The sequence below is a fragment of the Cariama cristata genome, unplaced genomic scaffold (assembly GCF_000690535.1).
Source record: "Cariama cristata isolate BGI_N322 unplaced genomic scaffold, ASM69053v1 scaffold41654, whole genome shotgun sequence".
Taxonomy (NCBI): Eukaryota; Metazoa; Chordata; class Aves; order Cariamiformes; family Cariamidae; genus Cariama; species Cariama cristata.
The window spans coordinates 1-13,935 of NW_009615425.1; the positions used below are offsets into that span (position 1 = coordinate 1).

General features: G+C 42.2%; 1 protein-coding gene across 1 annotated transcript; it reads right to left on the reverse strand.

The window, feature by feature from the left end:
* Positions 1-55: 55 nt before the first annotated feature.
* On the reverse strand, positions 56-13,620 carry LOC104161370 (sorting nexin-30; the record flags this gene model as incomplete). Its single annotated transcript, XM_009699782.1, has 4 exons — positions 56-251; positions 3,464-3,622; positions 7,177-7,287; positions 13,432-13,620. Coding segments are annotated over 4 exons (655 nt in total), but the record flags the coding sequence as incomplete, so codon positions are not given.
* Between the last annotated feature and the right edge of the window lie 315 nt (positions 13,621-13,935).

Below are 13,935 nucleotides of genomic sequence, written 5' to 3' on the forward strand. Positions count from 1 at the left end.
TATATTCTGTTATAATATTATATCTATATTATAATAGAGCACCTTGTGTGCTTACCCAACTGTTCCTTGATAATCCGTTGTGCTATTCTGTCAATAGTACCAAGCTTTAGAGAAAATGTGTCTAGATACTCCCCAATGGCTGCAAACTCCAGTGGTCGACTTCTTAATTTGTAGCCTCCTGTGACATATTTGACAGACTCTCCCATCTTTGACAGCAATGCCATTCCTTGCTTTTTGTAGGCATTAAGATCCTAGAAAGTTAAAAAAAAAAACCAAAAAAACACCAAAAAAAACCCCCAAACAGTTTAGAAAAATTTCACTTGCATGTTGGAAGATTAATACAATGAAGGATATTTTCCATTCAAAATCAAATCTTGTGAAGGTAAGAGACTATACGTGACATGTAGCCTTGGACAAAACCTCACTTTGTACAAGCTGTATAGTGGAGTACAGCTACAAGACTATCTCTAGATGGAGATATGCTATCCAAGAGAATGGTAGGGAGTACATTATAAATGTGGTCCACCTTTGCACATGGCCATACTCTTCCATGTTCCTGTACTGTCACCAGGGAAGTAGTGATTATGAACAGCTCTGTTTCCACCAATACTGTTCATGCCACTCATCCACACATACTTTTAAGTCATAGCCCACAATACCAGTATTATGCAAATGCACCAGCTGGCTCTGATAACCTAGTACAGAGCTACATATTGCATGCCTATTTGGTCAGGAGCCTGCTCACACCAGTTCTGTGGTTAAAAATGAGGCAGCGGAAGACTGTACACAGAAAAACACGCAGCATGGGGAGACTAGCGCAGCTTCTCTGCAAGACAGACTGAGGGTCAAGCTGGGTCAGATGCTATGTTACCTGCACAGAAAGCTTAAACTTCCTTGCCAATGCTTTGTTTGCATGTTTGCATAAATTAATATTCAGACAACCTCTGTTAACAAGGCTGTTTACCTACAATCTTCAGGGGATTTCACCTTGACAGCACATCAGGGGTAAAAAAAAAAAAAAAAAAAAAGAAGGTTTTAATTAGCCAAACGCCATCCATTTTCATTTTACTCCTTCCACCAGAGGTCACTATTCAACATCTCAAACCAGGCTTAAGAGTTATGAGGTTATCCTGTGCAGCCTGAGGAAGAGATGTCTTCAAACCAACTAGACCTCTAGAGGTCAAGAATCAAGACATGGTATTACAGGCTAGACTAACAGTTTAAGTGTTTGTTACGGTTTAAGGCTGGGCCGGCTCTTAAAAGGGGCGGCAGACGCTCTCTGTTAACCCCTCCCTGCTCCTGGGATGGGACGGAGAAAAGGGAGAGAGACTTATGGATTGGAAATTAAAACTACTTTAATAACACAATAATAACGGAAAATAGGATAATGATACTAATGCTGATACTACTAATAATGGAAATAAAAAGTATACAAAATCGATACTGAGTTTCCCGATGACGGTCGGGGAACCACAGGCCGATCCGCGGCTGCAGCAGGGCAGGCACCTGGACATCCCAGACCAGACTGCGCAGCCGACAGGAACCGGATTCAGGAATGCACGGATCAGGGTCGGAGGCAGGAGAGCGAGCAGGGTCCCACAGGGATGCCGGCCATGAAAGAAGAGAGCAAGGCCCTCGTGATCCCTTAGCTTTATACTGAGGATGCGTGGATGGGATGGAATACCTCTTTGGTCAGTTTTTGGTCACCTGTCTCGTCTGCACTCGTCCGCAGGTGCGACCCTTTTACTACTTTTTACTTGCTTCACAAAAGAGGGTCAGCAGTGGCCTTGGTTCTCAGAGGGATAAGTATAAACATGGGCCTTTCTGCATACCAATCCTACTGATATTTCAAGTAGCAACTCTACACATCCAGCGTTATCGAGTCTGAAACGCAGACAGTGTCTGAAAAACATGTAGCTGCGCTTTTAGAAAGTGCAGTTGCTTAGAAGAAACTTAACTGAAAGAAAAACTCCTGAAAGGAGAAATAGTCCTGTTTTAGCCAAACCAGGACAGTGCTCTTCAAAAAAATACTACAGCCATCTTCAAAAGATGTACTATGGTATTCTTTCCAAGTACTTATGTGTAAGTCAAACAAAGTCTGACTAAGAAAACATGACATCTTAGCAACTACTATAATTTTGAATTATGTTTGCATTTAAACACAGTGGTTCCTTGACTGTTACCGTCCATCTGTCCTAAGCATCACCTGCAAGCAGGCATCAGAAAGACTCTTTAACTCAAAATTATTCACTCCGTCTCTCAATCATTCTGGTGTCTTACTGGTCCAAATAGGGACTTAAAGAAAGGTTGGTTTATCTTTTTCAACCAGGAGGCGGTGTCATGACTTTCTGCAGTAACTAAATTCTGAAGTCCTAGGCACACAGAACTGACACCTCACTGCTGCAATACAGCAAGTTCCAACACTAGAGACAGCCAGAAGAACACATGTCCTTTTCCTTCACCCTTCCTGGATGCTCTGTATTCTTAAGGCAAGCCCTGCCCGGGGCTGAGAACAGAGCCCTTACCATTCATTTTACAGCAGTGGGAGAAGGCAACCAAGCAGCTAAGAAAGTTGCATCATTCTTTGACAGCTGAAAAGCAGAACAAAGTTGTCTGATATTTAACTATCAAGGTGCTAAACAAATTCTGCATTTCTGGATTGTTTCAGTGGTTAAGTTCACCATGGTGGGAAATGAAAGGGAACTGGAGATTGAGACTCACATTACCAGCAAGCTTAGCACAAGCCTGAACTGAGCCCAAATTAAGTGTCACATTTGAGTCAGCTAGCATAATGTGACATTGGGAAGACGTGATTTTACAGCTCTCCTCACTTACCAGGTCAAATCCAAGCATGACTGTAGGTCCTCCTAGTCTTATTTAAAGCACAGTTCAAAAGACAGCCAAAGAAAACTGCACTGCTGCTGATGACTCATGCAGAAGACAAGCATGAAGTTATTGACCGAGAACATACAAAAATGAGGTCTTCATGCTTAGTTTTGAGGGTAACAAGTGCAAGCAGTGTAGAAGGCACAGACAAGAAATCAGCCAAGAAATTTGCAAGCTTTGGTGCAAGACAGATCTCACCTCCTCCCCCACTTCCCTCCTCCCCAAAAGATTTTACAAAGTCTACAATTTTCTAAATTCTGAACCTCTCTTGCATCAGAGGAGTATGTTCTAGACACAGGGATACAAAACAAGCAGGTCTGGAGGACTGAATTGCAGGACTGGAGAACCTGCACACCATCCCTCCCTTCAAGTAAAGGGAACCCATATGGTTGTCCCACACAGGGGTCTGTCACACACAACATTGAGGGTTCCCAATGACTCTCTAGTATTTTAGGGGAAGTTCTGACCTGCACATGTAATTTTATTAATGCTTTTTTACCTTCATTTGAAAAGAGACTGCAAAGGTGCCTGTTCTGTTGTCCCTGTCAATGACTCTGTTTGGAAGTTACTAGCTTACCTTGGCTGTGAGAAACACATTGAAGTGCTCATTAAAAGAAAGCACCGGGTGATCAGTTATTCTCTTCAAGAATTTGTCTAATGCTTTCCTCCTTGTCTCCACGAACTCTTCAGAAAAGCGATCGACAACACCCTTCACCACAAACTTCTCAGGAAGTGGCTGTTGGAGATAAGCAAAATGCACAAGATTCAAAAGACCAAAAACTTGCTTCTGCTATTTGGAAACGTACAAAGCAATGAAACTCCAGTCTTAACAATAACTGAAATGTTATGTTTGCTAACAGGAACCATAGATCAGATAGGATGTAAGCCCTGCTCTGAATTACCCTTTAGCTGGTCTGGCCTAATGCTAGCAATTCTACTGAGTGGCTTCAGCCAAGAGCCACACCAGTGAAGCCCAGACAGTACTCACACTAAGTACCACTAGCACAGCTTAGGGTGTTCCGCCCTACTGCTATCCATGTTCAAGCTCCAGCTCCAAAGGAGATGTCAGCAAGGCTGGACACTATTGACTACAGCAATGAGCACACAGACATCCCTTGATGTTGAAGCAAGGCTGCTCAGTCCAAGGAATCTGTGAAGGGCTGATAGTCTGAGTGATAGCACCACACTGAGCAAAGACAAACAAGCAGGCTTGACACAGCAAATGGTTGAGTAGTCCTGGCTCAAGCCTTCCTGAAGCACTTGCAGACTTGGTCATCTACCAGAGCCAACATTCCTGAGCACGTCTGTGTAAAGTGACAAAGGTTTGCCAACATATCTACTCTTCCATCTTACTCCTATCTCAACTCCATCAGTTTATTTTTGCAGTTCAGCTTAGCCCAAGTCTGCCTCCAGACTTGCTACTTCTGTGGTCCCTCCTGTTACACTTAGACTTCAGACTTCAAAGTACTGCTTCAAAAGGAAGATAACTCTTTAAGCTTCAGCATGGTTAGTCTCAGCTCTACCACTAGATCTGCTTTTGTTCTCTCCAGACAGCATGGACTCTAAGATTAGTATCAATTTTGAAACTGCTTTGCATTTTATTCTCATGAAACTGTCTGCCCAGATAGATAACCTGCTTACTCAGGCTAGCAATGACAGCCATTTTCACCCAGTTCAGCAATCAGGATTCTCCTCTGCCTGAAATCTGACAAAAGTAATTCAAACAACAAAAAAAACCTGCGTATGCATATGCCTTTTCCATCACACCAGAGCTGATGCGGGATGTACATGAAGATTGCACCTCCTAAAAAAACCCAGCCAGCATGACTTAGCTGCAACACAGCCACATTTTGACCACTACATTTAGCTCTTAAGACTTACCTTATTATGCTCAGCATTCAGATCAATCATTCTAGTTAAAACAGTGTAAAACTCTAATTACCCTTCTTCAGAAGAATACTGTTTAATGCAGTAGTCTTCAGCGAGGAAGAAACCCTCTTCCCTTGCTTTGTAAACTTCAGCTCAGACTCTATACCTTAGGAAGTCACTACCTCAGCACCATATGCAGGAAGAAAAGGACAAGCTGGAAGACTAGTTTAAAGAACCCTAGTTCAACCAAACACACGCAAACTGACACTGAATAATTGCTAAAGTTTGAGCATTTGAGACTCACAGAAGGGTGCATCTCTACTACAGAGACTTTTGTAATTTAACCTGGTTTTAGCTATAGCAGTATAGTCCTTTACATTTTCGGCCTTTTGAGGTCCATCCCAAGTAGTCAGTAGACAAAGCCAGCAACTGATAACCTGCTTGAACTGTGTGTTACTTATCTGCCTTACAGTCTTCCAGCTTAATAGTCTACTCTTCCCTGCTGTGACATATAAGCAGAGTTCACTGCAGCCAGAAGTGTCTTCAAGTATCCAAACATTACCATCCAAAGACAAGATCCTTGGCCATGATAGGTTTATCTTTCTAGTCTAGAGACAGACCTGAGAGCATTTTTACTGTTGTTTGAAAGAACAGATCAGAATAAGTCTCAGATCATTTAAGAAAAACTAAAAATCAGTAACAAAAGAGATGAAAACGAACCCATATTCAGTTTAGTTTGGGCTCCTAAGTGTAGGCTATCATGACTCACTGCACTGCGAAGATGTATCATTTAGTACAGGAATATTTTAGGCAGAGTCACTCTACCAAGAGTAGGAAGACAACCATCTTTCAGTATTTGGTTAGACAGAAGGCTTCCAGGGACTGCAGTATTTCCAGTTACAAACACAGATACTCTTAGCTGGGCTTGAAATATCCTTTCAGAATACACTTGAGTCACAGTGTGCCTGAAACTGCCTTTAACTTCTATTCCCCATCTACTCTTAGGTAATAAATACATAAAGCATTCAGCAGTCTCTGTGCCATACCACTGCATGGAGGAGATTAATAGGAAATTCCGTAACTGCTAACTTATGCATAGTCACGTAAAAGAGGGCAGCACATCCTCATGCTTCCAGATTTTCTAGAAGAGAGGCACTTAAGAGTGCCTTGTTCTGCAGCCAGTTTCATGTCCAGTATTAGAGTCACTTGTGCCAAATTTGACATTCTGTATGCAATGAATTCCAGGCCACAGCAAAGCAGTTTGATTCCCTGGCTGTGACTCACCTTCTGCTACTACACTATTACTGATTGCCTTGCAGCCTTCAGTCAGGACTGGCAGCCTGTTAGTACGCTCCAGAATCTGTAGAAGTTTAACCTTGATAGTTCCAGCTGTTTAGAGAACAGGGAGGGAGAAAAGAGTCTGGGCAGCTAACACATTAATCTCAAGTCTCCATCTTACCCCAGCAAGCTCACTCTCTTTTCTCCCTACCCCTCAATAAACATATTTGCTGCCAGTTAGCGGTGGCACATGATTTTGTGAAGTATTTCTTATCTTTGAGAGACTGAGACATTATTCCACTTAGAGGCAAGTCTCAGAGTAATTAAGGACTTAAATAGCTCTCTACCTTGGAACAGCCTAACTGAGTATTTCTCACATAGCCTAGTCCTTGCTGAGGGAGGGAGAGAAATTTCCCCTCCACCCCAGATGGGCAAGCTAAGGTATGCTAGCGGTATTGCTATTTCCCAACAATTCTTTAATTTCTTTGTTCAAAAGAGCTGATACTGGTGATCTCACAGGCTTCCTAGCTTTACACATCTTCTACAGCATGAAAAAAAAGACTGCTGAAGACCAGTATCAACCTCTTCATATCACAGAAGGTGTTCACGACTGTCAGCTTCAGTGACAAGAAAGGGTGCAGTACTTTAGCTAATCTTATTAGCTAAACTTCTGCCTACTGAAGGCATGCAATAGCTACCAAGCCAGAGGCCAAGATCTGTAACTCTGTGCTACTTAATGTTAGCACAAACAGTTTTAAAGTACTCTTTAAAACCAGCTCAAAAGGCAAACTTGAAAACTGACTGAGACTAGGACTTAAGTACCTGTGTGGCTTTTCATAAGCCTCAGATACTCAGAAATCCAGATGTAATAACTGAACAAACAGATGAAGTGTATTCCACTTATGCCACAACAAATGTGGTCACCATGCATATTGCCTACAGGAAGCTGCCAAAGTTCTTCTCTCAGGTGTGTCACCCAAGAAAAGACTAAGCTTCAAAATCAGTCAAGAATAGGAAGCTCCTTCCACTCCACTAGAAGAGAATGAAGTACTGTATTTAAATCTAAAAATGCCTGTCACCATAACATCACCTTTGAAAGACAGACACAGAACTGTCTGTAATAGGTTCTTGCCTACTACCTACAGGAATGAGATGTGTTGGCTGAGACTCTTCCAGCTTGTTTCTCAACCAGTCGAAGTCTTGGTACCGCCGGCGGACAGAATACTCTGGTAAATCAAATTCTGCTCGTGTGGTCTGGAAAAGAAGAACAGGATATGCTTAGTGTACACTGAAACCTCTCACTTCAGAGCTTCACAGCAAATGCAGTACAGCCATCACTGGCAATGGTCAGGCCAGACAAGCCTTGCACAGGGACTCCATCCCCAAAACTGGGTTTGCAGCCAGCATGTGAGAAAGATCCTCCAGCCTTTCAAGCAGTGGGAAAGCAAGCAAAAAGAAAAATGATTACTTGAAGTTGATGTGTACTTAAGATCTATTTGTACTTCATTACATGTTCTGCTCAGATAAACTTTATGGGAGGAGTCTGTGGAGAGGACAGTACTGTGCACCAGGTTAATCTCTTGGTAGTTACAAGTTTGCAGGGAAGACTGTATAAAATCTTCATTCCAAGAATGAGACTATTTTAGCCATCAAGAATTAAAAGCAAAGATATCTAATGACTTGTTTATTCTATGACATGCACTAACTGTGGGTGAAAAACTGTTTCACCACTGCCCTATATTCCAGAAGTGACAGGCTTATTATACTCCTTCAAGGCTGAAAGGTTAGAACATAAGCTATTGCTAGGCTTACGGAAGGACTGTTTTTGTTAATTTCACAGAGGAAGAAATGAGTTTGTTTACATTAAGTTTGTGTATACCTGATTACAGATACCAGTACATTATGTTAAATCTTTAAAGTTTTCATTCTTTAGGGCAAGGAATTAAACTTGCCATTACAAGCTTGAGACAGAAGGTAAGCATGCAGAGAAACTGCTGGTAAACATTTTACCCAGATCTTGAACAGTCCATAGCCTGGAAAGCCAACTGCGTGAGGCTGCTTGCACAGCATGTAGGCAACTGCCTAAAAGGCACTAATGAAACTGTGTACCAATTAGGAGTCTCTGCTCAAGAGCCTGGTTTTGCAATAGCCCGGTTTTGCAATAGCCCTGATTGGAAGGCAGATGGCCCTTATCATTATGTCCCACGGAGAAGCACTGCTCACAGAGAAGCCTGGAGAGCCACACTTAGTTACTTGGAGTATCAAGACCATCTTGCAGTGAAGGTGATGCTGCAGTGCCAGTACACACTACATGTCTACTGCCAGACACCAAAATCACTGCATTCTAGGGAATGTACCAACTCTCCTACCTTTGTACTGGCACTAGGTTGCTTCGCTACTTGTAGCCACTACAACTGCCTGCTAAATTCCAGCAGAGATTTTGTATTTACTTCCAGACTGAGAGCGACTGCCACATATTTAGACAGAGCCAAGTAAATGCAACCCACCTCTTCACTTGCTCTCTGAATGGCTCCAACTCTTCAGTGACTGCACATTACTCCCACCAATCCCCACTGGGGGCCCTGTACAAGTTCTATGCCAGAAATCTCTTTCTAGGGGCAAGCCAGCAGTCTTAACACACTGTCAACAGAAGAGTAGCTCCAGTATACTATAAACAGCATGCTAATGTAGCATTACCTATGAAAAGGTTTGGCTTCTAGAAAAGAGGCATAGAGAGATAGAAAAGAAGAAATCAAGCTCACCTCCTCCCTCCCTCCTTTGACCTGCTAGCTATGGTAAGAGACACCCACATTAGTCCATGGACTAACATAATGAATGCTCATCAATGGAGCAGTTTTATTTGTAGATGAGGGATTAGCAAGACCTAGATATCCACTGTGGATCTGCGCTTTACTCAGCTACACCTCAGAGTAACACCAGCTTATTTAACATGTTAGAGAGCCACATTGTTGATGAAACTTTGAAGATTTCATATGAACCATTTTCACTTGTTTTAAGTAAGAGGAATGGCATTATGCTAGAACAAGATAATTCACACACATGTAGACAGCGCTTATCAGCCACTAGTGCTGATTGCTTTGTTCTGTTAATAGGGCAGCTATATCTCAGCCTTGCAGGAGATGACCTGAAACCAAAAAAAAAAGTAACGATTTAGTAGTAGGGAGAGTTTTTGCGAACTGGCTGTCACTGGGCAAAGACCTCTTAAAAGAGATCAGACAGCAAATGTATGAGAGTAATCAGGATGCATACACACTACAGTGTCTTATCCTGTAGCATGAGGATGAAGGTAAAGTTTCCCATCTGCTAGCACTGGGAATCTTATTAACCAGTATTCTGCTAACAGTTAAGGAAAATTGTATAGGTACTATTTAGTCTAGAAGTAGGAAAGCAGGGTAAGTGCCAGTGCACAAACTTTACTTAGTTATCACTCATCCCTAGCAAACTGCTCCCAGTGCCTTTAGATCACAAGCAGATTTACAAATTTTTCCATGTATCAGGTTTTGTTCCTCAGAGGGATGCAAATGAAAATACATCACCTTCATCAGCATTTAGGTGTTTGCTGTATGGGCTGTCAAATCTAGACAGCATATAAGCTTTTCAAAGACTATTTGGACAGAACATAAGGGCCCTTCAAGGTTTTAACATCACCTCAGTAATGCTGAAAGAATTTGGATCTCAGATCAAACTGTTCATTAACTTACCACAAGTTATTTTTTCCAGACTACACACAAAAGGAAAGAAGGTCTTGCCACTGTCCACGGACAGCAAGTGAAATCCTTGTGTTTTTGACAAGTTGAACTCCTCCTGCTTTCTCAGTAGGATCCATAAATCTCATCTTGCAAGGACACATGTCTCTCCCAGAGGAAGCTGATAAACTTATGTGGCAGATCTCAACCTCCCAAAAATAATGGGCAAGACATTTCCAGAGATTTACTGAAGACTCCAGCACAGCTCTACTAAGTCAGTGCTGCAGTATTCTGGACTCAGTTGTACTTTGTCAAAAGTAGGCAGGGTTACAGACACTCTTACCTCTGTTGTTTGAATAGTTTTGACTTGAAGCACTGTTAAGGCAATCACCCAAGTCTTGGTCTTGTGCAAGATTCTCATCTTTCCTGAAAGGAGTTAGTAGCCAAACCTAAAGCTAGCCTGTCATGACTATGTGAAAATATTTTTGTACCCTAGTTCTAGCCTCCTACTCACTACACCTGATTGTGGATTTCCCTCAATGTTACTATTTAAGTTTGGAGCAAAATATTCAACTAGAAAAGGAGGGAAATGGCAGAGCAAGGAAGGGAGCGAGGCTGGTGTTCTTAGCAGCTCATAGTTTTGTTTGCCTCAAACAGTTTAGCTTGTTTGAAAAACAGACCATAGCACTTACACCTGCTCCTCTCTAAGGATCAAGCTGTTTCATGTGCTCAGGTAATCTACCCAATGCATGCACTGGAAGCAGGAAGAGAAGGACAGGAGAAAGAAAACAAGACCTCCACTTCAGTATTGACTGGTTTGAAAGCCTCTCCCTTCAAGCCTGCAGAGCAACTGCATGACACTGAGGAATGGCACACAGCTGTTCAGACCTCCATGGGAAAAGGCACAGAAGAAGGCCTTGCCGTCCTAGAAAGTACAACAAAAGTGAAGTTAGAAGTACACTTACGTTTCACTCAGCAGAGATGACTACATAACATAAGGGTAAGCTTTATTTCCCCCCCTCCCTCCTCAGAAAGATCTGCTTGATAAAATCCCTCTAGACTGCACATTGGACTACCTGAAGAGCACAAAGGTGTGTCATCAAGAACATCCGAGATACCTCAGTCATCACAGCCAAGACCAATTAAGTTCCAGCACAACTTTCACCCCCCTTTTTGGTTTCACTAGCCTCTCTGAATAAGAAAACTGCTGTTGGCAAGAAGAAACCAGAGTATGAAATGAAGAATGCTACCTGGTTCTTACTAGGAAGCTGGGAAAACGGGCACAAGCAGCACCAACTAAACTCTAAGCTTTCTTATCAGCTTCCCTGCAAGCCATTGTTTTGGACCCTTCCCCAGCCACCACCTGCTGACAAAGCTATCAGTAGATGAGAAGTCTGGGGCACATTGCAAGACTCCTCTTTTTTGCTATTACAATGGAAGAACTGTCTAAAGAAAGAAAAAAACCCCACACAACAGAAAACCAAAACTGTGGTCAGATTACAGCCTTCCCTATACCAGTGTCCAGTCACAACCACCAGCGCACATTATAGCACTAGCAGTTACTTTCCCCTCTTCCACCTAGTGACGTTGCTTTTCACAGCAAGGAAGTCTTTGGCATAACTCAGTTTATCCAAACCTTTGAGGTTCCAGTAGCATTCTTCAGTGGAGAAAGAAAAAAAGCAGCCATCCCTGCCTCCTCTTCCAGACCCACCACAGAGACCCTTTCAGCGCTTTGCAGGTCTCAAACTCCTCTCATGCAAGCCTGCAAGGGAGGTGGGGGGAAGGTATGGCCTTACACTGATGCCAGGAGCAAGGTCTGCTGCAGAACTTTGACCTACAACCTGGAGGTGAGAGCATCACTCATCCTCATCACTGTCTAGGGATTATTCCTGTGCAGCTTTTTTGCCATGTTTAATTCCTTCTTTCAGCAACAATGGCTGATTGGGCAATTACCGTGGCCTCAAAGAGGCCTCGTTTGTACGGCAAGAATAAGTCAGACCATTAATACTGCTAGTCTTCCAAACAGTCTTTCTTTAAACCACGGTAGATAGTGCTAGAGGTGCTGACTCTAGAGGTTAGCCAGAATATTACAAGAATAATAAACCCAAAGAGGTGAGGCTTTCAGGATGACTGACACGAATAAATTACGCACTGTTTCACAATAGTATTGTAATGCTATGATATAGCAGATTTACGTGCTACCGTGAGATCTCAGATAAAACAAGTATTAAGAGACAGGCAGGTGGATATGCAAAATTAGAAGTACAGGATGAGAGTTTTTTTAATTTAAAAAAAGACATTGTTGAGTAATACATCTGATCTAAATACAGCAAATACCCACGTTCCAGAGCTCTGCTTTAAGAAGGAAGGTATAAACACAGGTTTCCAAGCAAAGAAGCATTATTAGGGTGCCACCATCTAGAGACATTTTATCTTGACAAAATAACCAGGTCTTAATTTAAGGGAGAAATCTTCAGCCAATTTTAGCCATTTGCCTGTGGAAAGTTGTCTCATTTTGCGCTTCCTACTCCATCTGATTGTGTAACAGCTGAAGGCTGTTGCTCCAAGTAGAAATATTTCCTATACTACTTCCTAGCATTTTCTAGTGGTTAAGATACAGCATTTCCTGCAAGATTAAGACACCTAGAGCAACAAAGAAGACAGGCCTACATTAAGTGTGCAGTAAGAGGTAGCTACCATTTTAGAGAAACCACATTTTCTCCTGTGCAGCCTGAAAGAGGAACTTCAGAGTAGACATTCTGAAAAAGATTACTTGTGGCCTGTAAAGTCTTCTGCTTCTGAAAGGAAAATATTATCTCCTGTATACAGTGACATCTAGGTAGGCCAGAGGAATGTTAATCTTTCTGGACAAGTGGATCAAGTACCTTCCTAGTGAAGTTAGTGAACACTTTTTGCCTTCGGTAACTACAAGTGCCCAAAGCAGATGTTACCATCACCTAGACGCAGATGCTAATGAGAAGGAGCTATTCAACAGAAATCAACATTCCAGTTGTGAGTGCAGAGGACTTTTTAGATCACTTTTCTTATTAGTGTAATTAGATTGCATTAATGCTTGAACTACAACACACGCTGAAAAAATCTCTAGCGTATTTGTTTCAGTACACAGTAGCATTCTTTTTACGTTTTAGCAGGAGCTACACAGTCTTCTGTACCAACAGTCACATGGAAGCTAGTTTACAATTGAGGATCAAGATCACAATTTAGGTAAGTGGCTGATAGAGGAAGTGTGGTAAACACTGAAGGCAACAAGCTTAAAGCACTTCAGAAAAGGACAGACAGAAAATGTGGAGGTGATTAACAGTGAATCAAGAACAAGGCACATTCCCTTTCAGGGGAGGTAACTCAAACCAAATGGGTGTCAGATTCCTTTATATGAACAAACTTTCAAGTTAATGAAAGAAACTGGCCTTGCAAGTCCACAAACAGTTCTATTTAAGTCAGAGACAAAAGTTTAAGCTGCAACATTCAAAGTTTTGCATAGTTTCCTACACTGTAGTAGTAACAGTTCTGCTAAGAGAAGTCACACCTTCAACACATTCAGAAGTTACTGGAAGACACCAATATCCTTAAGATAAGGAACTACAATGCAAGGCACAGACATCCAGAACACACCCTAAAAAAAAACTTCCCAAAGAAAAAACTACTAGGAAAAGACAATGTTGCTTTGTACCTTTGTTGTAACCCTGTATGTGATATACGTCTCCATTGTGCACACGTGTTTTTTGGGTTCATCAACAGTAACAAAGAGGTCTCTAGTTTCCCCATCAAAGTCATCATCCAGCTGCAGTCTGTTGAGGAGAGATGAGGAAGAGGCTGGACTAGAAGTGTCCACAGGTGTGCCATTGGGTAGACTGAGATCCTGTATTAGAGAGCAAAAAACAGCAAGTTTTTAATAAGTTAACAGATTCACTGTAAAGCACAGTATTCTCAAAGATACCACTGACAGGCTTCACCGATATATTAGAAAGGCTATTTATTTCTGCAGCTCTGAGGACCACCCTTTTCCACAACACAAGGGCAATCCCCTAATGTCTGGGCTGTGAGCATTAGGTTGTTCTACTGTTCCACAAGCTGAAGAGAAAGCACACCACCAATGTACCTCCCCTTAGCATGGCGCAACTTGATTTCTATTCATGAGGAAGCAGCAGTATTGCTGAACCAACAGTTCCTGGTG